This window comes from Stegostoma tigrinum, chromosome 23 (genome assembly GCF_030684315.1).
Source record: "Stegostoma tigrinum isolate sSteTig4 chromosome 23, sSteTig4.hap1, whole genome shotgun sequence".
Classification (NCBI taxonomy): Eukaryota; Metazoa; Chordata; class Chondrichthyes; order Orectolobiformes; family Stegostomatidae; genus Stegostoma; species Stegostoma tigrinum.
In genome coordinates, this window is record NC_081376.1 from 51,253,206 (window position 1) to 51,280,526 (window position 27,321).

Here is a 27,321-nt window from a genome sequence, read left to right on the forward strand (position 1 = left end):
TCTATGTCCTTTAGAAATTCTATACCTTTCTCCTCATGGCTCACCGCACTTCTAAGTTCTGCGCCATCCTCATATTTTGAAGTTGATCCCTGCACATGTATGTAAGAGAAAACACAGGGGTACTAACACCAATCCCCGGGGAACTCCATTATAAACCTTCTACCAGTCCAGAAAAAAAACCTTTCGTTGATCTGGATTAACACAGCAGGCTAAGCAGCATCTCAGGAGCACAAAACCTGACATTTCGGGCCTAGACCCTTCATCAGAAAAGGGGGATGGGGAGAGGATTCTGAAATAAATAGGGAGAGGGGGAGGCGGATCGAAAGTGGATAGATGAGAAGATAGGTGGGGACGGGATAGGTCAGTCTGGGGAGGACGGACAGGTCAAGGGGGCGGGATGAGGTTAGTAGGTAGGAAGTGGAGGTGCGGCTTGAGGTGGGAGGAGGCGATAGCTGAGAGGAAGAACAGATTAGGGAGGCGGGGACGAGCTGGGCTGGTTTTGGGATGCAGTGGCGGGGGAGGGGAGATTTTGAAGCTTGTGAAATCCACATTGATACCATTGGGCTGCAGGCTTCCCAAGCCGAATACAACCATCACACCCCGGCCCTGCAATAACTGCCAAAAGAGAATCCTCCTTGTCCTCACATACCACCCCACCAACCTCTGGATACAACGCATCATCCTCCGACACTTCCACCATTTACAATCCGACCCCACCACTAAAGACATTTTTCCATCCCCACCCTTGTCTGCCTTCCGAAGAGACCACTCTCTCCATTGTGGCTTCCTGTACCCTGGTGCCCCTGCAATCTCCACTCTCACTTCCTCTAGGTGCATCTCACCTGGTGCATGGGATGTTACTATATTGGAACAGTTGCTATTTAGTGATTAAATAATCTCTTACTCTATTAAGCTTTCCAATAGAGTTAAAGTTGTACCAAATCTTTGTTCTTTTGTTTGTATTTTAACTGGAGGTAAGAATAAGTTGCGTTTTGCTCAAAGCCAAGTAGTGTGATCAATTAAATGACATCTGGAACACAGCACTTTACACTTGCCTCTAAATAACATAAAAGTTAGAGTCTAGGCTATTTCCTTGGTATATTTGACTGGGTGCACCAAGTGAGATGTACTTAGAGGAAGTCTCATGGGAAGTTTCGGGTTATCCTGATGCCTTACCAACTTTATGTACCTGCAACCTATCCAATACTTCCTAATCAATTTTAAATACTTCAAAACTCTGAACTGCAATTTTTTTTCACCATGACATAGGTAACATTTCCTTTAGTAAAGACTAATGCAAAGTACTTAATACCTCAGGTATGTCCCTGAATTAATGCACTTTTTTTCTGGTACCTAATCACCTCCATTACTCCTAAACATGCTGTACTTGTTTACACAATGTAAGAATCATGTCTAGGCCAATATTTATTGTCCATCATTAATTAACTTTTTCAGATGCTGTTGAGCTACTTTCTTGAACCCATATAGCCCATGTGGTGTCAGTCAACCCACAGTGCTTTGGGGGAAGAATTCTATTTTTGTTTTTTTTTATTTTTGTAAACTAATTGGATCTATGTGGATGGCTCAGCAGCTTGGCTTTGAGTCATCTGATGTATTTTGTATTCTGCAGAACACATTCTTCCATCAGTGAGTTATGATGCATTGAGTTATGCTATTAGTGTTAGGTATAGAAATTCATAGAAGCTTTCGGGGAAAACCTTAGCAAGGCCCAGCAGTTTTATTGTAGGGAAGGGAACATGGGTTTTCCATGCAGAATATGGAACGTATATTTCATTATGGGCAAGGCTACGTCCCACTCAATTATACCAAGGAAATAGCCTAGACTCTAACTTTTATGTTCTTTAGAGGCAAGTGTAAGGTCTGTGTCCCAGGTGTCATTTAATTGATCACACTACTTGGCTTAGAACTAAACAAAATTTATTCTCGCCTCCAGTTAAAGTACAAACAAAAGAAAGAAGAATTGGTACAACTTTACTGGAAAACTTAATAGAATAATAGATTATTTCATTACTAAACAGCAACTGTTCCAATGTTGTAACATCTCAAATGCACACTAGGCAAAGGCAAAGTCAGTAAAACAACTGTCTCATGTGCGATTCTGGCAGCATAAAGGGAATCTAAACTTCTAGCTGTAACAGACAGATGTATCACCTTCCACAGTCAACTTCCAAATCCCCAACAAATGTTCAAAACCAAACTAAAACCTTGGTTCTGTGGAAGCCTGACTCTACCCATTCAAGCTGCTTCTATTGTTTGAATTTTATAAAATAAAACCCAAGGCCTCACAAGCTGTTTATTGACTTGGAGGAGACGGCTCAACATCTTTCGCTCAAAGCCTCTCTTCAAAAAAACCTAGACAAAATACATCTCTGAAAGCCATAGTATCATCATAATTTAAACACACTGATGTTACAAACATTTGAACATAAAGTGCCCTTACAGCTCCAAAATGGTATCTGTAGGTGACATTCACTTATGTTGGGTGCCATATTTAAGTGCATTAATGCACACAATAAATATATAGAGCAAGGTACATGTTGTGGAATTGATTTGATGGATTGGTGTCATTTCTGATGCTCATCACTCCAGCAATACCTCTCCATCTCTCTCAACTGCTGAATGTGTGCTTATCTATAAGGACTAGACCCACTGACACTATATGAAGGCATAACTTGACAGAATACCGACATGTTCAACACCGGTTGATCTTATTTCCTCAGACTTGTTATGATTATACAAGTCCTGTCTCTTGTTTCAGCAATAAAACACGTGAAAGCTTTTTGCCTTGTGTGGCATCTGTGGAGGGAGAAACAGACACTCTGATTTGAGTCCAATATGTCATCTCTGCAGAACTAAAGATGCTTCAAGACCTGTTGAGTTTCAACAGTACTTTGTATTTCAGTAATGCTGATACTGAAGATCTGAAATAGGATTTCTGTCCCAGGCCTACTGCAGTGTCCTAGAAAAGCCCAATGCAAGCTGGAGAAACAGCATTTTCCAACTGGCATATTGCTGCCTTCGGGGCTTAACATTGAGCTCGACAACTTCAGAACATGAACTCTGTCCTCACCCCATCCTCCCAGTTAATAAAATGTGAGGCTGGATGAACACAGCAGGCCAAGCAGCATCTCAGGAGCACAAAAGCTTTTGTGCTCCTGAGATGCTGCCTTGGCCTGTGTTCATCCAGCCTCACATTTTATTATCTTGGATTCTCCAGCATCTGCAGTTCCCATTATCTCTGATACAATTCCATCCTCCCAGTGTTTTGTTTCCATCAGTTTGCTATGTTGAAGCTGAGCTATTTTCAGCTTTTAACACCTACCAGTCCATAATCTTCTCCACAACCGTTTGTACTCGCTTTGCTTTTCTGCCACCTTTCACATTTGATCCCTTGCTCCTCTCCAACTGCTTCTGCATAATAGAACCATCACTTGCGACCCCCGCCTTAGTAACAATGTTATATGGGATTGAAGCATTGATTTTGTTTCTCAGTCCATGGATGCTGCAAGGCCTGCTGAGCTTCTGTTTATATTCCCACTTCCTTCAATCTGTCTATGCTACTAAAGTTCCTCATGCTGGTAACTAAACTGGTGAAATAAAAGCAAAATAAAAGAGGATGTTGCAAAGAAGAGGCATGTTATACTCAATATCAACTCAGTTTCTCTCTATGCAAATATTGCTGAGTTTCTCCAGCACTCCCTCACAGCAGGCGAGCTGAGTTTGCTGGTGCGAGATCCAGTCACATCAGCTGTCTGTCCAGCTCTGCTGGTCTCTCTCGATCAGGACGGATCTCTATCCAGCTCTGAGTCTCCCTCCAGCTGCAGAGCCGCCCTTGTCCAGCTGGTGCCGCCCGCGAGCTCACGCGGCCCCAGCCGGTGGCTGTTGATAAAGTTTTGTTGTTGACGTTTGTGCGGCTGCGCAGGCGGGAGCGGCTCTCCGAGCGTGGGGAAGATGGCGGCGCTGGACAGCGAGCAGGTAAAGGCCGGGGGGAGGCGGGGAGCGGGAGCGGCCGGACCCTCCCTCAGCGAGCTGGAGTATCCCGGGAGCTAGTGAGCCGTCAGCCTGGGCCCCGGGGGGGGGGGGGGGGAGAGAGAGAGAGGAACGGAACATACCCGCGGGCTCGGGGCCTGTGGCGCAGGGGACTCGCGTGGTCCGCCAGATCTCCGTAATCACCGCATTGGAGACGGCCACGAGGTGGTGGTAGGGCAGCTTGAGAGGCAGAATCCCGGGATGAAGCTTCATAAAACGCCGGTTCTGCCTCAGCTACTGTGTGTGCCCTTCTGTGGGAGACGCCGCACTTTAGGGAGCGCGCGCAAGGTTCCGGGAAGAAAGGCAAGCGGGACGGATAGTACCGACCCGGTGGACTGAATGGCCTCCCTTTCCCCCGTCACACCTCTATCATTCTGTGGGAAAACATCGCAAATGGGTTCGTCCATGGCGGGGAGTTAGAGTCACGGAGATGTACATCACCGAAACAGGCCCTTCGGTCCAACTCGTCCGTGCCGAGCAGAGATCCTAAATGGCCCATCTCCTTCGAAGCCCTTCTGTTCACGTACCCACCCAGGTGCCTTTTAAATGTTGTAATCGTATCGGCCTCAAACACTTGCTCTGGCAGCACATTCCGTACGTGCACCACCCTCTTAAAAAAAGTCCGTTATGTCCCTTTTAATCCTTCCTCTCTCACCTTAACTCTGTGACCTCTAGTTTTTTTTTACTCTTCCAACCCAGGGAAAAGACCTTGCCTCTTCACCCTATCCATGTCCCTCATGATTTTATAAACCTCTACGAGGTCACCCCACAGCCTTCAGTGCTCCAGGGATACTCCATTTATTCTTGTTGGACTGTTATTCCAGAGACTGAGGATGGGAGCCTGGGTCTGAATCACAATACAGCATATTATGGAATTTAAATTTGGGAAAATAATCTGGAATTTTTAGCTGCTGTCTGAACTGGCCAACTAATACCTCTCTTTCCCCCCCCCACCCCCAACCGTCTTATTGAACACAGGGAGGAAGCCCTGGCAAGTGACCAAGGTGATGGTGGAGAGTGACAGAACAAACAACAAGGAAAATAAAACCAAGAACTGTGGATTCTGGAAATGTGAAACAAAAACTGAAATTGCTGGAAAAATTCAGTAGTCTGACAGCATCTGGGGGGAGAAAGTACAATTAACATTGAGTGTAATGACCCTTTTCCAGAACAGCTCTGAAGAACTAATAGAGTCATTGGAGTCAAATTGTTAACTCTTCCCATTGCTGTTTTCTTCCCATTGGTGGAGTTTTTCCAGCACATTCTGCTTTTGTTTGAGGGGGGAGGGAAATATACTTGACCTCATCCTCAATCACGTGCCTGCTGCAGATGCATCTGTGTTCAAAGCGTCAGTAAGGGTGAACAGCACTCAGACATTGTGGAGATGAAGCCCTGTCTTCCAGTTGAAGCTTTTCATCATGTTGTGTGGCGCTATCATAATGTTAAATGGGAGGGACATCAAACAGGTCTGGGATCTTGAGGCTCGGCAGTCATGAGGTCCTGTGGACCACCAACAGCTGCAGAATTGTATTCTAACACAATGTATAGACTTATGGCCTGACGTATACACCTATGTGCTATTACCATGAAGCCAAGGATCGAACTTGGTCAATAAAGAGTGCAGGAGGGCATGCCAGGTGCAGCACCAAAAAGTAAGGTGCTGTCTGAATTAAACAACAGAGTAATCTAATTGGTCTGTGCTACAAACACAAAAATATTTGTTTTTAGCCTCATTCAAGTAAAATATGGACAGATAAATAAAAGAAAATAACAGACTGGCCAGATTGCTTAAGTGCTTTTCACAATGCGTTGTCCTAGAGGCATAGCTGGTGGTTTGTAAGTTGATTTTCTGAAGATGTTGATCAGGGTCACCTTTACAGTTCACTCAGATAAAGGCAGTGATGCTTAAACTTACGTTTTCTATTCTCTGAGCTTCCAAGAGCAGCTCATGGATGGTTAGATGGGAACTTTCAAATTTTCATCATGCTCTAGCATTAACAACCAGATTCCTTCTCACAAAAAACACCATACCAATTCGAACCCTGACCATTCCCTGACAGACTGACCATCTCCTCCACAAGATCTCAGTTACCATTCAACATCTGACATCTCCTTCAGCATAAGGTCTTCAGATTTGCTGGAACCTCTTTATAGTCAGTTCTGCTATCAGTTTACACCTAAAGCTTTTCCCTCGCAATGAAGCATCTGCAGAACTTTTTGGCCGGGAACCAACCTGCATTTAACTTCAGATCTGGCCTAGTGAATAAACATAAGCTTGTTTGATCTGTTTTGCTTTTAACACAAGCTGTTACCCACAGTCATCTTCGGTCTAAAAGTCATCTTCAGCTCTCAGTTCCCAGTTCATGCTCCAAAGAAAAACTGATCAAAGAATGAAAATGAATGAAAAGTTAGCAAGGGCTCCTGCTTTGATTAGTCATGAAAGGTGTGCGACAGTGAAACAACTTGCTGGAGGAGGCAACTCCACAAATATCTCCCATCTTCAATAATTGAGCCCAACACGTCAGTGCTGAAGGCTCGGGCAGCTACACCAATGTTCAGCCAGAAGTGTTGAGTGGCTGACCTGTCTTTGCCTCAGCCAGATGTCCCCGGCATCACACTTGCCAGTCTTCAGATAATTCATTTCACTCCACATGACGTCAAGAAACAGCTGAAGGCGGAGAACTTGAGAACATCAAGTTAAGGTGAATGGCAGAGGAAGCGATGGTGACACAGAAGGGAGAAAACCTGTTGTGCAGCAGCTGGTTAGGACCTGGATTTGGAATGTGCTGCCTGAGGATTTGGTGATGAGTGATTGAATCGAGGCTGTTTTTGGGAAGAAGTTATTATCTTCCTTTGTGAAAACAAAGACAGTATTGGTTTAGTGCTGGTTCTGAGTTTCCCATAATTACCTTGCTTTATTCATCCTCTTTAAAAAAAACCAACATTTAGTTTCACTATTCTCTTCCTTGTTCATATACTTGTAGAAGCTTTTGATGTCTGTGCTTATACAACGCTGTTCCCTGTGTTTAAAAAAAAGTTTCGCTGTGCAGACCTATGAGGTCTGTGCACTGCAGCAGCTTTCAGAACAGGATATCACTACATGAACACGCCAAATGACATGCGTGATCTGAGTAGCGTGGGGATATTGACTGCAGATTTCCTTCTCTGAACAATGTTAGTGAATCAAATGGATTTTTACAACAATGATGATTCTGTAATCAACATTAAACTAACTTTTAATTTCACTTTTATTAATTGTTGGGAGTTGAACTCATGTTTCCAGTGCAATCACCTGGGTTGAGATTACTAGGCCATCAACACTGCCTCCTGAATTCCTTCTAGAATAAAAGTGGTACACAGTGAAAATCTAAAATAAAAGGAATTGCGCAGATCAGTCAACATCTGTAAAGAGAGATGGCAAGCTATTGCTTCAAATGTGTAGCCTCCATAAAGGGATCAATGAAGGCTGTGCACCAGAAATATTACATTTATTATAATATTAAACATCTCAGTTGAGGGCAGAATGTGAATCACTTATAGTGCTGTCAGTAATCACATGAAACCTCAACTAATGACCTGTTTGTATCTGGTAAACATTAGGATCCTCAGGAGCAGATGAAAGAAAATTCTAAGAATGATGCAATGAAGTGATTTTTCTAAGAATGAAAGTGATCACAGTGCATTATTAGAAGCTTTTCTTTATCTGTCTTTTGAATTTGCAATGCCAAAGAGCAAATTTGCAGTTTTCAGACAGATGGAGCAAACTGCATTCAAAGCAGCAGCTCTAGAATGTTCCTTTAATGGAAAATTTACTGGTTTATTTATCTCAAAATGTTGCATAAGTTTGTGTTGATGTTCCCTCCTGCCTTGCTTCATCAGGTGGCTAAGGCTGTGAAGGCCCTGCAGGCATACGTGAAGAAAAGCAGGAAAGATGCAGAGCTATTCCTGAATGAAAATGAGAACATAATGCTGAATGTTACAGTGTGGAAGATTCCAAATCGGGAGCAAACAATCAAAATGTAAGCCAATAGAAATAAAACAGAACATAAAAGATGCACCAAATTATTTGTTTCCATGACCTAGTGCAAGCTTTTGTAATAATGTTGGAACAGTTGATGCTTTATTTCAAACTGGTGAAATTTTGCTCTTTTGCCCCTCTCCTCCTGTAACCTTAATGAAAAGTGTATATGAGGGGAGGAAATCCCAAAGTAACAGCTCATCCAAAACCTGGTTGCTTGTAGTATTATATTACTACTTGAAACAGAACCTTGCAGTGGCCAGTTGGCCTTAGCCATCACTGGAACCCTACCACACACTGCAGATGATGAAGATTGTCGTCCTCACCTTTGAAGAACAGACAATATGTATGAAGAGCCCTTGGAGGTGGATGGGGGAGGAAATGTAGCACAAACAAATTGCTGGACAGAATGAGCAGGTCAGGCAGCATCTGTGGAGAGGAATCAGAGTTAATGTTTCAAGTCCAGTGATCCTCCTTCAGAGCCTTCAGAAAGCTCGCTCTCTCTCCACAAACACTGCCAGAACTGTTGAGTTTCTTCAGCAATTTCAGTTTTTGTTTCAGATTTCCAGCATCTGCAATTCTTTTATTAACCTAGCAAAGAATTTGTTTACTTTTTAAATTTGTGGTCTCATGCATGATGACACAATCTGAAGTTGGTTTGATTTAGGCTATCTGGATGGACATTTTATTTACTTTTGCACCAACTTAAATGATTCTTGTATTCCCACTCTCTGCTCTAATTTGGTAATAGTTCTGATTCTTTGAACGAAGAATTGTTTGAGTGTGCAGTGATTGAGGTGGTCCAAATGATCTCGGTTTTATACATCTAGAGAGGAGGGGAGCTGCATGGGAAGTCTGAAATTAGAATTGATAAAAATTGCTGTAGGTCAGTTACTAAGACATGCTGGATTTCACTGTATTAAAGAAAAGATACTAGAGCCTCTAGTCACAATTTTTTTCAATCAACTTGAGACGTGCAAGCTATCTCATGAATGGGAACCTACTTAGAATCTCTGATCACAAATTGCACTTGTTGGGAATGTGTTCAGTGATCTCAAGATAAATTACTTTTTTCTGCTCTTCAGTGTCCATAATTTGAGATAGAATTGAGCATTGAGAAATGCTTACGTTCATCAGGAACATCCAGAACAGACTTTCTAAACTAAATTGTGTTTGAAAAATTTAATAAATGTAAGTAAAGCAAGAAAGTATGTTGCATACTGATTTTTAGTAATGCCTCAGGAAGCTTTTTGCCACATTTCAGGCATTTTGTACAAGAGGAAATGTAGCAGCATGGATGGAGATAACAAGGTGTAGAGCTGGATGAACACAGCAGAAAATTTCTGAAGAAAGGCCTAGGCCCAAAACGTCAGCTTTCCTGCTCCTCTGATGCTGCTTGGCCTGCTGTGTTCGTCCAGCTCTGCACCTTGTTATCTCAGATTCTCCAGCATCTGCAGTTCCTACTCTCTCTGAAGAATGTATGGAGAATTGTTTGACCAGCAGGTGCCAGCAATTCATTTACATTTTGATTAGTATACTAACATGCCACTCTACACTGCATTATTTGGAATTTTAACATTAATAATAACAGGAAATTTATGTTGGTTAATGTAGCTAATTTTGATCTCTGATGGTGAAAAGGTTTTATTTTTGCAGAAATCTGCCTCATGGAATTCGATCAGAGTCAATGGAAGTTTGTCTCTTCACCAAAGATGAACCAAATATGACTGCAGATCAAACAGAGAGATTCTATAAAAAGCTTCTCAGCAAGCATGGCATTAAGAATATAACACAGGTAGGCTTCTAGTTCATGCAAGTTATAAACTTGCTTTTAAAACTACCTGTGCATTTTATCTTTACTTTGCCCATTGTTGATATTTTGTAACCCAATTCTGTGTAGTAATAATAGCTGATCGGAATTTGTGGTAAACCATTAGCTGCATTCTTCATTAGCTTTGTGATCACCAGAGCATGGACAGGGAAGATCTAAGCAATTGTCTACTTAATTGCCCTTTGTGCATACCTGTCCCCATGGAAATTACTGAGCTCTGTGTCCAAAAATGGGAAAGATTCCAATTCTGATTATGCTTTGCAACCAGTAAGCTGAGATGCATTTTGATCCCCATTTTAGTATTGTTTTTAACTTAAGGTAAATATAGGTCCCCCCCCCACTCACCCACACATTCTGTCCCTCTCTTGCGCTCTCTTTCTCACTCAATAGACCTGAAAGTTGTTTATTTAACTCACAGTGAAAGTGAAGTGATGATCAGTGTAATTTCAAAATGATTTTGATTTTGATCAGTTCTTCTTTATTTGATTTTAGACCTGTGTGTAATTTTAAAACCCATTCAAAAGTTCAGTAATGTGCTTCTATTTCAACCTTTCACAGCCATGGTTCTTGAAGTTGATTTGTTCAAATACAACGGCGCATGTTGTCGAAGAAATAGGGTGAAATAAAAGGCATTCAAGCAACGAAGTTTAGTTACTAAGGAGTTGATGAATTTGTACATTACTAAAGTCACACCTCCCATTGGTAGAATAGTAATCCAGTCCAAATACAGTGGTTTTATTTACTTTGTTAGGTCATTCCCTACAAGACACTGAAGACTGAATACAAACCATATGAAGCAAAACGTCGTTTGTTGAGCAGTTTCGATCTGTTCTTGGCTGATGACCGAATAAGACGACTTTTACCTTCCCATTTGGGCAAACATTTTTACAACTCTAAAAAGTAAGTCATATAACTATATTGTTTTTTTTTCCATTCTTAAAATGCCTTTTCCTTCAGCAGGATTGATGTTCTGTACTAACAAACAACTATTTAATTGCAAAATTAATTCATCTTAGAGTGCAGAAGAGATCCTTCAACCCAGAATATACCACTTTCCCAGACGAGGCCCATAGCCTTGGATGTTGTGATATTTTAAGTGCTCATCCAAGTACTTTGCGAAAGTTGAGGTTTCCTGCCCCAACAACCCTCCAGTAATATATTCCAGACTACGATCACATTCTGAACAAAAAAGCTAAACCTTAAATACCCTCAAAACCTCCTGCCTTTCACTTTAAAATTATGCCTCTGTTATTAACTCTTCGACTAAGGTGAACAGCTGCTTTCTATCCAACCTGTTCTTGCCCTTCAAAATCTGATAGACCTCTGTCAGCTCCACCTCAACCTTCTGTGCTCCAAAGTAAACAACCTGAGCTTATCCAGCCTCTCTTTGTTGCTAAACTGTTCCATCCCAGGCGACATCCTGGTGAACCTCCTCTGCATCCACTCCAGTGCAGTCACATCCTTCCTGTAACGTGACCAGAACTGCACACAGTACTCCAGTGTGGCCTAACCAAAGTTCTGTCCAACTCCAAGATGATCTCCTTGCTATTATAATCCATGGCACAACTGGTAAAGGCAGTGTCCTGCATGTCGTCTTATACCCTACCTTATATACTCTGTCCTGCTTTGCTTCTTGGTGTCTTGCCATTCATTGAGTACTCCCTTGTCTTGTTCCTTCTTCCATCAGTTCATTTATCAGAGTTAAATTCCATCTGCCACTAATCTGTCCATCTGACCAATCTCTGTATATTGTCCTATAACCTAACACCTTCTTCCTCACTGCAACCACCCAGCCAATATTTCTGTAATCTGAAAACTTATTTATCATACTCCTCTACACCATTTATGAAAATAGCAAACAGTAAGGAACTCAGCACTTATTTCTGTTGTATGCCAATGCACACCAAGCTCAAGTCACACAAACAGCCTCCTGGCATCATCCTCTGTCTCTGGTCACCAAGACAATTTTGGATGTAAGTTCCATGACCTTTTACCTTCTTTATCAGTTTCCCATGTGGTACATTGCCAAAGGCCTTGCTGAAGTTCGTATAAACTTCATAAAATACTCTACTCTCATTTACGCACTTGGGCACATCTTTGAAAAATCACATAGAATTTGTTAGGCGTGACATACACCTGACAAAGCCGTGCCAATATCCCTGTTCAAACATTGCCTCTTTGAAGGAGAAAAATTATTTCCTTTTACTATTTTCTCCAGTAGTTTCCATACCCACTGTTTTAGATTCACTGGCCTATCTCTATAACCCTTGTTGTAAAGTTGAATTACAATACTTGCCCTCTGGAACTTACCCTGCAGGCAGAGACAATTCAAAAATTTGTGTCAGGACCCCAGTAATTTCCTCTCACAATTTGCTAAAGTAAATTCAACAAATTAGACCAAAAGTGGTGTTGGTTAGATTTTGATGTATCCCAAAACATAAGATATAATTCCTGTTAAATAAAAGGAAGATGGTTGTGATGGTTGAAGGTGAGTCGTCATATTTGCAACATATCGCTCCAGGACTTTCTCAGGGTAATGTCCTAGGCGCAAACATCTTCAGCCATTTAATCAATGACTCTTCATGAGGTTGAAAGTAAGATTGAGCGCTAATAATACATCATGTCTGTTTCTTCGATGCAGATTTATAATAGTTGTTGTCATCTTGATTATGTAGGCAGCCACATAAGTAAGTGTGTGATGAAATTTCCTACCTAAATTCAGACAGTGTGCAAAGGCGATTTCATTGCAGACGGTGTTTCTTTCTGAAGTTAATATGCAAGTGTGAAAATGCACAAAATTACATAAATGTAAAACATGAATATTGTGGCTTCATAGCTCATTTGGAAAACCTGTAGCTGGCATATATGGAAATTCTCTCAAACTCTTAATATCACCTTTGTAAGCAGCATAGCTGTGCAATTTTCTGACATTTTCTTGTGAATGGTTTACTCAACTTTGTTTTGATTTTTGTTTTCAGAGCACCTCAGTCGGTGAAGCTGACTTCAAAGAAGCTTACAAAAGATCTGAACAGATTAATCCAGGGTACAACCCTTTTTGTGAACAAGAAAGGCAGCTGTTAGTGAGTATTGAGGCATATCACTGCATTGTGTGTTCCTCAATTTTGAGAAGATCTAACTGCATTTTGACTACGGAAAGCGTTTCCTTTTCATTTGCAAAACATATCCAAATGGAGTTGATAAGTAACACAATGAAAGTTCCTGCAGAAGTCTAAGTTGTTTGGATTTGCAGATATGCAACATTCCAGGTTTTGTTGTAGACAAGTCTGGTGTTGCTAATTTTGAAAAAGACTTTGTTTTTCTCCTTTGTTAATTTTATTTGAAGACATTAGTTTCTTCCAAATTTCTGAGCACAAAAGGTGCTGGATATTTCCATTGTTGCTTATATCTTGAGTAGTCATACTGCCTTGACTAGTATTCATACTCACTGCACAGCACAGCTTATTTAATCACAAACATGCTTTGATACCAGTGCTTTGTTTAATTCCACATGTGTTTGTGGACAACGTAATCAGCTGCTCTTTTAGTTGACACATGGTCTCCTCCACTTGCCAGCAATTTAAAATTAGACTGTTGATTTGAAATGTCAGCGAACAGAGCAACATTCTTATCGTTTTCAGGGCCAGCTTCAGGGTTAACTGTTAAGAGGTAAAAAGATGTAGGATTTGGTGGTGGGGCGGGGAATGGCCTGAAGTAACATTTGTGAACAGGACCAGTTAGTTCTGTAGCAAATGTGGTATAGTTAGTTAATGAGTGGCTAGTCATGTTGAAACATTCTGATGGACTGAAAACAAGGCAGATAAAAGAAATTCATTTTTATCGATTTGCAAAGCATAAAATAAAGATTGAAGCATGTATGTGGGATTAAGATAGAAGCTGAGATGTCACCTTTTTTAAAAGAAATTATGATTTCTCCACTGACTTTTAGGTGAAACATTCATTTTTAAGTCTGATGATTCCTAATTATGAACTAACTGCAACCATTGAAACTTAGTACACCTCATGCTGCAAGGTGTAACTTTTTCATGATCATTTAGATTCATTCAGCACATAAGAGGCTCTTTGGCACATTGAACAAAACATTAACTCTACACTAGTCCATCTTTCTAGCACTTAGCCCGTAGCCTTGATTGTTATAACATTTCAAGTGCTCATTCAACTACTTTTAAAGGCTATAAGGCTTCCATAAGGAACTACCCTCCCAAGTGGTGCATTCCAGATTTCCACGAGCCTCTGTGAAAAAGATTTGTCCTGAAACCCCCGTAAGTCTCCTGCCTTTCTCCTTAAAGTTTTGCCCCCTTGATCCTTCAACTAAGGACAAGTTTTGCAGCTAGACTAAAAGCTAAAACAGGTTTGTTCACATTATCTCCCTGATTTCTAATTGTCTGGAAAATGAGGGACTTTAAGAGATTTAGTAATTAAGCATAGAATCTCTGAGAATGAGTTTTGGATTTCCATATTCAACTGTGCATGTGCAGGTTCCAATGTTTAATATTTTATCAAATTAAAGGTACTGTGTACGTGCAAACTGTTGGTACTATCAGGACTAAGCATTCAACTTCAGAGAAGTAATGACAATGAATGATAAGAGTTTTAAGGTTATCGCGACAAAATCGGGACCAGTTTTGTATTTTTATTTCATCTGAAATGGGTGTCTGATCATTGGTTTGATAGATCCTTGGTAGAAATTATTTTAAATTCAGTGAACTGCTGCTGGCTACAATAGCACAAACTGATGGGATTATAATGAGGTTCCGCTGTTTCAGTAACCTGCATGTTTTTAAAACATGTCTGCTCCCTATCTGTTTCTGAACATCTAATTTATCTGTGGAGTCATATAAATGCTGTATTGTGCTTGCAGTCAGTCAGGACTGTCTAAATAACTTGCTCCGTGCTTCCCGCCTGTCTATTTCTCTGCAGCCTTGCCAAAGGCTTACTGTTCTACATGGACATGATGGCCTTGAACTTCATTTTATCCTGGGACAGCTTCTGGATTTTTTTCCACTTGTGGTCAACATCAGACACTGTGCCGTGGAAATTTAAACAGATTGTGGATGTTGATTAAATTACCAAATGATAATTTCAGAAATACTAATTGCTCACTATTGGTTTACTGTGAAGTAACTTTACGGAATGTGGAGTTTGAGATTTCATGGTTTGCTATACTTTGTGTAACAGGTAATTTCCTGGGATATTTTCTGTTTTTTCTTAGTGCCTCCCGTGTAGCTCATACTGGAATGAAGTCCCAGGAAGCAGTGGAAAATGTTATTGCAGCAGTTCATGTTATTGCACAGAAGTTGCCCATGGTATGTAGAAAATTGTAGCCTTGTTGGGAATAGAGATGATCACATATGTAAATAGGTGTAACTATCCTTTGAATTGTATGTATATCACACCCAGGATGATTTTAACTTATTACGTCGGTTGTCATTTCTTTGCTTTTTCCTTCCCCCAACTCTCCTCAATTGCAGTAATAAGCAATTTTTTGTTTTATTCTCTTTAGTGTAGTCTAGGTAGGCTGTTACAAATGATAGAAAATTGGTATTTTAAACAAGAGTTTCTGATTCAATTGTGGAATCTGTAAAATGCTACAATAAATGAAATCCATAGAGACCATAAATCTGAGAAGAAATGAATCCCAAAATGCCTCAGAGGAAAGGAATTGAGGGACAGGATTTTACTTTTTAAAACTGTTACTGTGACAATCAAACCCAAAGTCAACATAAAATTAAACATATATTAAGAGACAAAGATGGACTTCTCTTTAAATGGTCAATATAAAAAGCAGTCACAGGAAATTACAAGCACTTGTCACTTCCCATGCGAATGTGGCACCACTTACAATGCCACCAATGTGTAGAACCTCTCACTTTTTCCACTCAGTCGATTTGGCTTTTGAGTTCTTTCATCAGCTGCCTTTATCTCACTTAAGTCCCAGTTAATGCTAACACCGCAGTAGCAGATTATTGATGAACTGCCGTAACTTGATCGTAGAAACTTCCCCAAAGACACTCTTATTCGACCCCTCTATGTCTTACACAGTAAAGCTCTGGCAAAACTGGAGAAGCAACTGTAAAATTGTTAAACCACAATCTTTGTTCAAAACCTATCTTCAGCTTTCAATCTTTTCAACTGTGTGACACATACACATGTAAATATACCTTCTCTGTTCTCCCTTTGCTGCAGAAACAAAGCATATCACAAGCTGTAATTAAGTAGCCCCATTATCTACTCTTTGTCCTTTCAGGTTAGCAAGCTTACAACTGTCTAAATATTAAGTCATATCCCTGTTGATGGCTTTTCCTGTTACCTGAGCCCTTTATTTCTAGCAACCTCAAGTCATGCTGATTTCTTGTGAGTTTAATGATCTTGTAGTTGGGAATTCCAATTATCTCTCTTTCCCAAATTATCTTAGTTTCACTTTGGATTTAAGGAATATCTTGCAAATGCAAACTTGCACAAAGTACAGAGGTAATCACAAATATTTCAAATCAGCAATGTTTGGTGTGCTCTTTTCCTTTACAATTTACTGTGTGGTGCATAGGGGAGAAAAGTGAGAAGCTGCAGTCAGTAATATTCTTAAAAATGCAACTTTACATTTTTTAGTTTTTGGTGACATTTGTTTCCACAAGCTGCTGGTGCTCATTTTCCATGCTGATGACTGCGTCTGTAGTTTGCAAATCCACTTGGATATAGCACAGCTAGATGTAAAATAAGGCTTCTACTTGACAACACCAAACAATCTAATGTCATGTCTTAGTAGGTCAAGTTGTTTTGCAATAGTGTGAAAATTGTTATTTTCTACTCCAGTGATCCCTTTGGTAACTAAAATTGTAAAAGTTGTACAAAAAGTAGAACTGAAATGACATTAATATATTTATGGCTAATAATGTGTAGAAATGTTTGGTTAATCTTGAGGATAACTAGTCATTGCAGGAGACTTTCGCATCAAAAACCGCTTGAAGAAACTTTTAAAAAGCAAGGTGCAGGGACTTGATCTAATATTTGTCATGGATTTCTTGTATTCCAAATGTGCAAATGCAGACCACCTCATTCACTCATCTGGTCCCAGGTGTTTGGAATTTTTAACAATTTTATTATTAATGAGAACTCGAGTTAAATGGACAAGGATTTCAAGCAAATTAAGGGTTACCATCAGAAAGGAGGTTATGATGGTGGTGAAAACAGCTGAGGATGATTGACTCTTTCATATTGATAACTCTAATCCTCGAGCGTTTTGAATTTTATTTCAAACCCAGGTCCCATGATTTTTTAAACATGTTTTCACCATGTATCATTTGCTTTGTGAGAACACCAGATTTACCATTAGTATTCCAGCTTTTGATATTATTTCCCATCCAATTATTTTTCTTTAACACTTTCCCAAATGTGATTACAAATTGTTGCTTTTGTGAATTTGCTAACCTGACCATCAAAATATGGGAAATAAACTTTGCAGTGTTTGTTGAGGGAAAATAACTGATTTTATCTATCTTCTCAATAGTAGGATCTGCTAAAATGTTGTAAAATTTTTCATAAAGTTGTCTCAACAATGTTTCCTTTTCTGGCGGCAGCAATGGAAAAATGTGAAGGTTCTTCATTTGAAAACACCAGCTTCTGTTGCGCTTCCCATTTATGCATCTGGGATGCAGAACCTTCACAATCTGCAGGAAAGCCTTCCAAAGGCTGCCCACACACAAGTAAGTAAACAAATGTTCATATTTTTTCAAAAGAGCAGTAAAGCTGCTGTTCTTTTAGAGCTCACTTGCATTGCAGCAAAGACAGCTTTACTGTAACAAAATTCTGCATTGGCATAGCATATTCAACATCGATAAGCTGGAAAGCACGTAGGGGAGGCTTGAGAAGCCAGATGCTGACAGTGAAAAGACTTAAATTGCTACAGTGTCTTCTATGCCTTGAATCCTTCCAAAGGTTTAACTGCCTATGAAGTATATCCAAAATCACAGTTATGTGAAAAATTTGAGCTAATTTGCACCAAGTGCGATCTCACAAGCAACAATGAAATAAATGATCCGAGATTCTGTTATACTGCCTAGTTGAATGTTAAATACCAACCAAGACATTGAAGAACTCCCGTATTCCTCTTTGAATGAGTTGGTAATGCTTACCAGAGAGGGCAACTGGGGTCTTGGTCTAACATGTCACCCATGAGGTGGCACTTCTGACATTGCAGCATTTCTCTTGTGATTTTGTCAAAGCGTCAGCTGAGATGATGTATTATTGGACTTTAATGGTAGGAGGGTTGCGATAGCAGTAAATGTTAGAGTGGATACCAAGTTGAATAGGATGTCAAAATGAAAATTGTCCAGATCGGCTTGGGGCACTGCCCAATGTAGTAGAGAATTAGATGCAAATGTATGGAGTTTGTGGTACTTTTAGTCTTTCTAATATTTAAGAAGATGGAATAGTGATGTCAGATGAAAAGCTGATAGTGGTAGAGGAGTAAAACTGGGCATTGATTATACCCAGCTCCACCTCACCATCTGACTCCTTGTCTGGAATGCAGTAGTGGATGAGTATTGACTGGGAGACGTTTGCTATCAATTGTTCAAAATCGTGCCAAATTGCCCTCAAGGTGCATTGCACTTTGAGTCATAGTGCAGCTGCCCCACAGAGCTCATCCCTTCCTGCTTTCACTTAGTCTTCTCCTGGTCCAATCCCTACCCATGGAATTGAGCTCTCTGGGGCAGGAGCCAGCTTCCTACCTACAGGCGGGTAGGGCCTGTCCGCTTCTCCCTGGAGCAAAGACCTGAGCTGTCCTCACCCTCCTCTGCTTTGTCAAACTCGTCGTCGCCCTCAACAACTTTTAACTTCTCTCATTTTTTTTTTCAGGTCAGAGAGGTGGCCATGGGTACCCACATGGGCCCCAGTTATGCCTGTCTCGTCGTGGGGCATGTGGAACATTTCTTGTTCCAGTCCTATTCCAGCCCCCACCACAACTCTGTCTCCGATATATCAATGATTTCATTGGTGCTGCTTCCCTCTCTCATCTGAAATTGGAAAAGTTCATCAATTTTTCTTCCAATTTCCTCCCTGCCCTCACTTTCAACTGGTCTATCTCTGACTCCCCCCTTCCCTTCCTCAACGTTTCTGTCTCCATTTCTGGTGATAGACTGGTCACTAATGTCTACTACAAACCCACTGACTCCCATCACTACCTGGAGTATACACATTCACACCCTGCTTCCTGTAAAGACACCATCCCATTCTCTCGGTTTTTCTGTCTCCGTTGCATATGTTCAGGTGAGGCCAACTTTGACAAGGGAGTCTCTGAAATGTCCACCATCTTCCTCAACCAAGGATTCCCCAGCACGACTGTCGATGGGGTGCTCAACTGGGTCCAACCCATTTCCTGCACCTGCGCCCTCACCACCTCTCTTCCCTCCCAGAACAGCGATAGGGTTCCCCTTGTCCTTACCTACCATCCCACCAATATCCACATCCAGAAAATTATCAGATGCTCCCACCAGGTACACATTCCCCTCCCCTCTCTTGTCCACTGTCTGAAAGGAGCATACCCCCCAGGGCACCTGGTCCACGCTTCCTTCACTCCCAACACAGCCCCATGGTAGATAATAAAATGTGAGGCTGGATGAACACAGCAGGCCCAGCAGCATCTCAGGAGCACAAAAGCTGACGTTTCGGGCCTAGACCCTTTATCAGAGAGGGGGATGGGGTGAGGGTTCTGGAATAAATAGGGAGAGAGGGGGAGGCGGACTGAAAATGGAGAGAAAAGAAGATAGGTGGAGAGGAGAGCATAGGTGGGGAGGTAGGGAGGGGATAGGTCAGTCCAGGGAAGACGGACAGGTCAAGGAGGTGGGATGAGGTTAGTAGGTAGGAGATGGAGGTGCGGCTTGGGGTGGGAGGAAGGGATGGGTGAGAGGAAGAACAGGTTAGGGAGGCAGAGACGGGCTGGACTGGTTTTGGGATGCAGTGGGTGGAGGGGAAGAGCTGGGCTGGTTGTGTGATGCAGTGGGGGGAGGGGACGAACTGGGCTGGTTTTGGGATGCGGTGGGGGAAGGGGAGATTTTGAAGCAGCCCCATGGTACCTTTGCCTGTAACTGGCAAAGGTGCAGCACCTGCCCATTTACCTCTTCCCTCCCCATTCTCCAAGGGTCCAAACATACCTCCAAGGTGAAGCCACATTTCACATGCACGTACCAGAATCTAGTCTACTGCATTCACCGCTGTCAATGTGGTCTCCTTTTCATTGGGGAAACGAAACGTAAACTGCCTGACCATTTCTCAGAGCATCTACGTTCTGCTCGCAAAAATGACCCTGAGCTTCCAGTTGCCTGCCACCGTAATGCAACACACTGTTCCCTGGCCAACATCTCTGACAGTGACATGCTGCAGTGTTCCAGTGAAGCTCAGTGCAAGTTGGAAGAACAACACCTCATTTTCCACTTGCGACCCTCTGGACTCTATAATGAGTTCAATAATTTTAGGGCCTAAACTCTCCCATGTCCAGTCTCCCTACCACACTCAGTAGGCCTTGTTATCATATACAACAACATAAACAAAGTTGCTGGAAAAGCTCAGCAGGTCTGGCAGCATCTGTGAAGGAGAAAGCAGAGTTAACGTTTCAGGTCCGGTGACCCTTCCTCAGAACTGATTGTGGCAGGGAAACATCAGTTTATATTCAGAAAGTAGGGAGGTAGGTGGGCTGGGGAGTAAGCGATAGGATAGAGCCCAAAGAGAGAGAGAAAGACAGTTGGACAGACAAAGGAGTTGCCTACGATCAGGCTGGGAGGGTGAGTAGTTATAAATGGGGACTGTTAGTGACTAACAACAGGGGGTGTGGACTGGCAGGCTATGTGGTAACAAGGCCTGTGTGGGGTGGGGGTGCTGGGACATGGAAGAGTTTAGGCCCTAAAATTAGTGAACTCAATATTGAGTTACCACATAGCCTGCCGCTACACACTGTCTATTGTTAGTCAGTAACAGTGCCCATTAACAGCTATTCATCCTCGTAGCCAGATTGTTATTATCTCCTTTGTCTATCCAACTGCTTTTCTATCTCTTCGGATCTATCCTTTATCCTATCATTTACTCCCAACCCCATCACCCTCCCTATTTTCTGCATATAAACTGACGTTTTCCCAGTTGCCATCAGTTCTGAGGAAGGGTCACCAGACCCAAAACGTTAACTCTGATTTTTCTTCACAGATGCTGTCAGATCTGCTGAGCTTTTCCAGCAACTTCTGTTTATGTTCCTGATTTTCAGCATCCACAGTTCTTTTGTTATTAGCAAGGTTTTGCCTCTGCTGTAAAAATAACAATTATTGTTTTCAACCTTTTATTTTTAATGCTTGTGCTACATGGCGTAAGCTTCATGCAGACATCATCTGAAGGTATTGTGGTTTTTAGCAATTACCATTGGCTGGTTTAATAATAAATTTAGCCAAAAGTAAATTTGTGAAAGCAGTAACTTGTTTGGGGTGTATTGTTGATCAAAAAGAGAAGAATTGCCAAGGTCAGTGAAAGTGAAGGCTGTAATAGAATTTCCTAATAATAAAACTGACGAGAAACCGAGGCTTCTAAGACCATGTTGATTTTACTGGAAATTTGTGCTTAATTCAGCAAGATAGCTGAATCTTTAACACATTTGTTAAAGAAACAAGCAAAAATTATAAGGTCAGCAGAATGCTAAGCAATCTTTGAGAAACTGAAGGCAATCTTAACAAATGAGCTAGTTGCCCTGAATTTTCCAGGCCTTTTCAAATTGTCGATTGATGCTGGTGTTTTGCACATTGGTGCTGTCTTGTTCTGGGATGCTAAGTTGGGAATACAGAGGCCAGTGAGGTACTGCTTTAAGAAACTAAGCCGATATCAGAAGAAGTACTTTACCATAGAAAAAGAGACTTTGAGATTGTTGTTGACTCTTCAACACTTTGAAGTGTCTGTCAGACCTGGGAGTAAGAAAGTGCTAATTTACAATGATTATACTCCACTGGTCTTCACTGAAAAGTTTAAAATTTGGAATGTAAGACTATTCAGGTGGAGTCTTGTTGCAACCATTTAACATAAAGCTTATTCATCTCACTGGAAAAGATAATGTAATTGTAAATATATTGCCCCAAATGTAAAATATTGAAATACATTAGAAGCCTAAGAAATGCTAAGACTGCAAGGTGGATCATGGTAAGTTTTGCATTTTATTGTTGTCTGCCACTTGTTTTGTACTGAAACACTGTTTCAAAATGACGGTTTGTTTCATTAAGGCATGTAAGGAACATGTCTTTTTATTTTTGTTCTCCCAAAATTGTGGACTGAAGTGAGAAAGGACTGTTTTAAAACCAGTGTTTTGAAAAGATGGCTGCATGTCTGTTATTGCAAGTATCATAATTGTTTGAACAAATGGCAATTGAAGTGGTTGGAACCAATTTGGAGATGTGGTTCTGAATACAGGTGCAGCTGGGTGGCAGTGTAAAGTTGATTGTTCCACAGACCAATGTTCCTACTGAATTTTATTTCTTCTGCACATGTCTCCGTGGTTCATGCACAAACTTGCATTCCAGAAGTTAATGTCGCACATAGCATTAGTGAGCCAATTGCCATGTATGGATAGCGTGCAGCCTGGAGGAAATACTATTATGTACTAGTGACTTGTCATCAATGACAAAGGCGTTTTGCCTTCCAACTGCTATGTGATTGGTTGTCGGGGAACTGAATAATGTGGAATTGGCAAAATGTTACAGAGAAAGGATTTGATCTCCACAAGCTTAGAAGTGGGCTGTCTGTTCTCTGCAGTCAAAACTCACTTTAAACCAGAAGAAAATCAGTTAATCTTTCCTTTAGCAGTCACAGTAAGCTGTAACTTTTAATTGATAAATCAGAGGTATTTTACAAGTGATCGAGCCACCCTCTGCTGTTTGCGGGCCAGTGGAGGCATTAAGAAAAGCAAATCCAAGAAACTTTTGGATCAGCAAACTCAACAGAATTAGACAAAGATTACAGAGCTGTCTTTTACAGGTTTTCCCTACTGTCTGTGTTTTTCCTCTGTCTCTACATCTGTGTTTGTGAGTGAAGTAATTAGGAGTTTATAAGGGAATTAAACTATTACTTTATAGTGTTATATGTGACAGTTTATGTCTATTTACCTATAGCTAGACTCTAATTACATGGTAATTCTTGTTCAGTTTAGAAACCTAGTCTGTGTTTTCTGTCAACTTCAGTCTGAAAATTAAGTAATATCTCAAAATATTTTCACTATGAACATTTTTCAGAAGAAGCAGAAGAAGACAAAAGTGTTGAATTTAAAAAATCCATCTTCTGCTGTTGGTCGCGTTCTTGTTAAGACAGTGGCGAAGAAGCCAAAAACATCAAAGCCTTCTACTGCCAATAAACATGCCACAGAAGAAGAAATACCACAGCTAGTTCCCATTGAAGAGCAAACGGTCACAAAGAAGACAAAATTGCAAGTAAGCCCTCCCCCACAGTGAAATGAGCCAGGACTTCTTTTGAAATCTGCAACAGTGACATAGATTAATCAAATCTGGAACTTAACCAAACAATGGATTCAGTTGCTTATATCTCTCTTCTTTCCTTCCAAGGTTGTTCGGTTTTCTGACATCACTATTATTTCATTAACTATTTTAATCCTTTTTAATTTTGGGTTGCCAGCTCAACACATACAGTAAAATTTGTGTTATCCAACACTGTAGCACCAGAATGCTCCACTGGACAGAATCACTGATAGCCCTCTGGTTGCAAACTATTTTCTATTTAAATTTTTTTCACTTTCAGTTAAACGTACTGTTGCCGAGTTAAAGTGACTTATTTATTGCATTTGTACTTATTTCTCCATCTTCAGCGAACTGGGTGTGTGGCAGAGCTGCTCACAAAATGCAACATACTCTAACCAGCCAGAAAGTGGTACCAGAGGAACAGGCAGCATAATGAATGCTGTGCAGTATTTGTTCTCATGTCAGCCATTCCTTTCTCCACTTTTAAGTGATTGTTTTCTCTGCTGTGCTTTATACAGGATTTCTTTGTTGTCTACCGCTATCAGCTCCTCCTTTCTGAGGCACTCAAAAACATTACAGCATAAGTCAATGCGCATCATTTCCACACCTCCTCATTACTGTTGCTGTTGTAATAACTCCCCATGTAAACATGTATTTGTTTTATTTCTAGCACCATCTGTCCTTGCTATGTGCTGGATGACACAAATTTTACTCTGGGTTGTGTAACATTTCTGGACTTTGTTTCCCCCTGCTAAACACATATTTCTGTATCTCTAGGTGTTTTCACATATGGACCTGGTTGTTGTCATTATTGTGTTGTCTCATTGACTTTAAATTTGGTATACGATTAGTTGCTGTCGAAGATGCCGGCCGGATAATTTTCAGCTGAACTTAGTGAAGGTTGCAGAAGATTTATGATTTTCTAGTTTTTAAATCATACGTTGTATGAAAAATGCACTCAGCCTCACTTGGCTTCTGCCAACCTTATAAACAGTCAAGAGAATTCTTAGCTGAGATGATACAATGAAGAGTAGAAAGTTGTAAGAATTTTAATTGTTCTCCCTTATATGAGCATGTGATTTTGTGCGCAACAGAGACACTTGACTGTAGAACTTAGTTAATTTAAAGTGAACTATTTGCCATTTATGGTAATGAAGATTGAGTTCTGTTACAAAACTGATCGGAGAGGATGTGTTGGTCTGTTTACAGTTAAGGTTATTTGACGTCCTTACTTTTTTTCTCTTTTGCTGAGCAGGAATTAAATGGAGAAAACCACACCACTCCAAAGAGAATCAATGGAAGTAAGAAGTCAGTTGGTAAGAAACAACAAAAATTAAAGCACAAAGAAAGGCAGAAAGCACCAAAACAGAATTCGGAGAGCCAAGGACTACAAACTCCACCTTCATGAGGGAAATACCTTCAGACATAAAACCTTGAAATGAAAATCAATTCCTTATTTGAGAGTACTGTAGAGAAGGAAACTGCTTTAGAAAAATATGAACAAAAGTCAGTAGGAGAAAAATTTATGAAGTCAGCAATGAAAACTCCTAAACAAAAACAAGAGAGTCCATGGTCTGCTTGAGCCTTGGTGGCAGAAGCCAAGTGAGACTGAGTGTATTTTTCATACAATGTATGATTTTAAAACAGCTAGAAAGACATAAATCTTCTGTAGCCTTTACAAAGTTCACCTTTGAGTAGGATGTAGATCCTTTATTCAAAATTGGTAATAAATTCGTTGCTATTACAAGTGGTTTGTCAAATACACATGGTGTTGAATCTCTTTGTTTAAATATACATGACATTGTTTAATAATTTAAATGACACCTGTTTGTTGTTCACTGTGGAAACAATCTGAAGAAAGTGTCTTATCTTCAGAAGAATGGGCATTGTCACCAGTGCATAAATCATGGGAATTGAGGAATAACGTGCTAAGTTTAACAGATTTATGAGTATGAATTGGAACAGCTGTAACTAACAGCAAATTAGAAACAAAAAGGTTGCTGAGATCTTCATTCCTTTGTAAACTGTCACCAGTTATTGCTATTTCTAATGTAATAGTTTATGTATTGGCCTAATTGTGCTGTATTCTCCCTTAGTTATCCACCAGTTTCCAGCTAAAGTGTATGGACCTGATCAACAGTTATCTTAGAGCTGATGATAACCGTTAGTAAAAGGAAAATATTACAGATGCTGGAAATCTGAAACAAAGACCCAAAATAATCAGGCCAGGCAGCATCTGTGGAGCTGCTGTTAATGAGAGTCGTCATTACCTGAAACATTAACTTTTTCTGTTCCCAGATTGTATCAGATCTCATTTCTATATTGGCTTGATTTCATCCTTAATTTTGTTTCTTTTCCCTTGTTCTCCTGTAAAAGAGCATTACACATCAGCTTCAGCAGGCTTACTAATTGCTTAACAGTGATAGGTGCTCGGGAATATGAACCTGTGTGCATTACAGGGAATACATTTGAAGTCGCAGTCAAAATGGATGAAAAGACATTATACACTGTGGGAAAGTAACTGTAGGGTAAAATTGTCAAGGGTTCTCCCTTTTTAATTTTTGCATCACTTGTTCCCACTAACTTTCAATTACACCACCCAAGCAAAAACACTTCTTTTAATGCATGTGTCAGAAGCAAATAAGACAAGGCAGACTGTTAAATTTTAATGATCTGTTTGTGTCTTGAGGGAAATCCATTGCAGGATTTATACAAAGCTTGTAATGCATCAGAATTTGTTCCAGTGCTATTAACTGTGCGTCCATATATGTGCTGAACTTGGCTAATCCTCATTCATGCTTACCCTGTGTAAATATTTCTCATGAGAACTGTCAATTGAAATGTAAGCTCAAGTCAACCGTTTGTTTATTAAAAGTATATCAGGCATCCAGAAACCAAATAAAACATTTTTATCCTGTTGTAGCTTTGTATTTGCAGATGTATGTTTTGTCATTTTTGATTTTTTGTAAGAAACTAGGGTGTAGATACAGGGTGTATTGTCCTAATGTTGCTAGTTATGGGTTTATTTAAAAACTCAACTTATTATTTTAGCGTTATTAGCAGTGATGTATATTTAAACCTAGCTTACAGTTGAAGAATTTAAATTCAGTTAATTAAACAAAATAATGTTAATGCTGACTGTAAAATGATTGGATTGTCATTGTTAAAAACTGAAAGAACTGCAGATGCTGCAAATCAGAAACAAAAATAGAAATTGCTGGCAAAGCTCAGCAGGTCTGGCAGCATCTGTGGAGAGAAATCAGTTAACATCTCTGGTCGAGTGACCCATCCTGGATTGTCTTAGAAACCATTTTCTTTATTATTGTCCATTAGGAATAGAAATGCTAATCCTCACCAGGTCTGGAGCTACAACATGTTTAACAGTTATTTAAAATGGACTGGCCAGGTGTTCAGTTATATCAAACTGCAATGAAAAATGTTGAAAAAGCACACTAAGAAAGAAAATCACCCAATATTGGCTTAGTCCCGATCTTTGTTGTGCTTTGACAGTGTCCCTATCTCTAGGCCTGAAGGTCTAGTTTGAAGACCTACCTCAGACTGTGATGGCTGCGGAGGTGTGTTGTAACTTGTTCAAGGAGGTTGATCAAGCCTGGTCAGCCATCTCATTGATAGCTGGAGTCTGATATAAAAAACTGGGAGAGCTAATCCACAGACTCTGGAATGAGCACCCTGACTTAATCACGCTCTCAAAATCATGCTTTTCCAATAATTCCCCAGATACTCATCTGTGTCCAGCAGAGATAGTGGTTCTTGACATGTGAAAGGGAAGGAGTGACCCCTGGAATAGTCGACATGGATTCCTCACTTCATGAAGCCTCATGGCATCAGCTGAGTATGACTGCCCACCCTCCCTCATGAATCACTGTGCCTGAAAGTTCAACACCAGGGCACAG

General features: G+C 40.6%; 1 protein-coding gene across 1 annotated transcript; it reads left to right on the forward strand.

Moving 5' to 3' along the window:
* Positions 1-3,930: 3,930 nt before the first annotated feature.
* On the forward strand, positions 3,931-26,389 carry rsl1d1 (ribosomal L1 domain containing 1). The gene is made up of 9 exons (XM_048552373.2): positions 3,931-3,996; positions 7,930-8,069; positions 9,725-9,863; positions 10,651-10,799; positions 12,878-12,979; positions 15,130-15,223; positions 17,492-17,617; positions 23,168-23,362; positions 24,663-26,389. The coding sequence occupies exons 1-9, from the start codon at positions 3,973-3,975 to the stop codon at positions 24,813-24,815; spliced, it is 1,122 nt and encodes a 373-aa protein (XP_048408330.1). The 5' UTR covers positions 3,931-3,972; the 3' UTR covers positions 24,816-26,389.
* Positions 26,390-27,321: the final 932 nt, after the last annotated feature.

Coding starts and splice junctions, on each gene's coding strand:
- rsl1d1 (XM_048552373.2), top strand. CDS start 3,973: ATGGCGGCGCTGGACAGCGAGCAG. Junction 8,070..9,724: donor CGGGAGCAAACAATCAAAAT/GTAAGCCAATAG, acceptor TTATTTTTGCAG/AAATCTGCCTCATGGAATTC. Junction 10,800..12,877: donor CATTTTTACAACTCTAAAAA/GTAAGTCATATA, acceptor TTTTGTTTTCAG/AGCACCTCAGTCGGTGAAGC.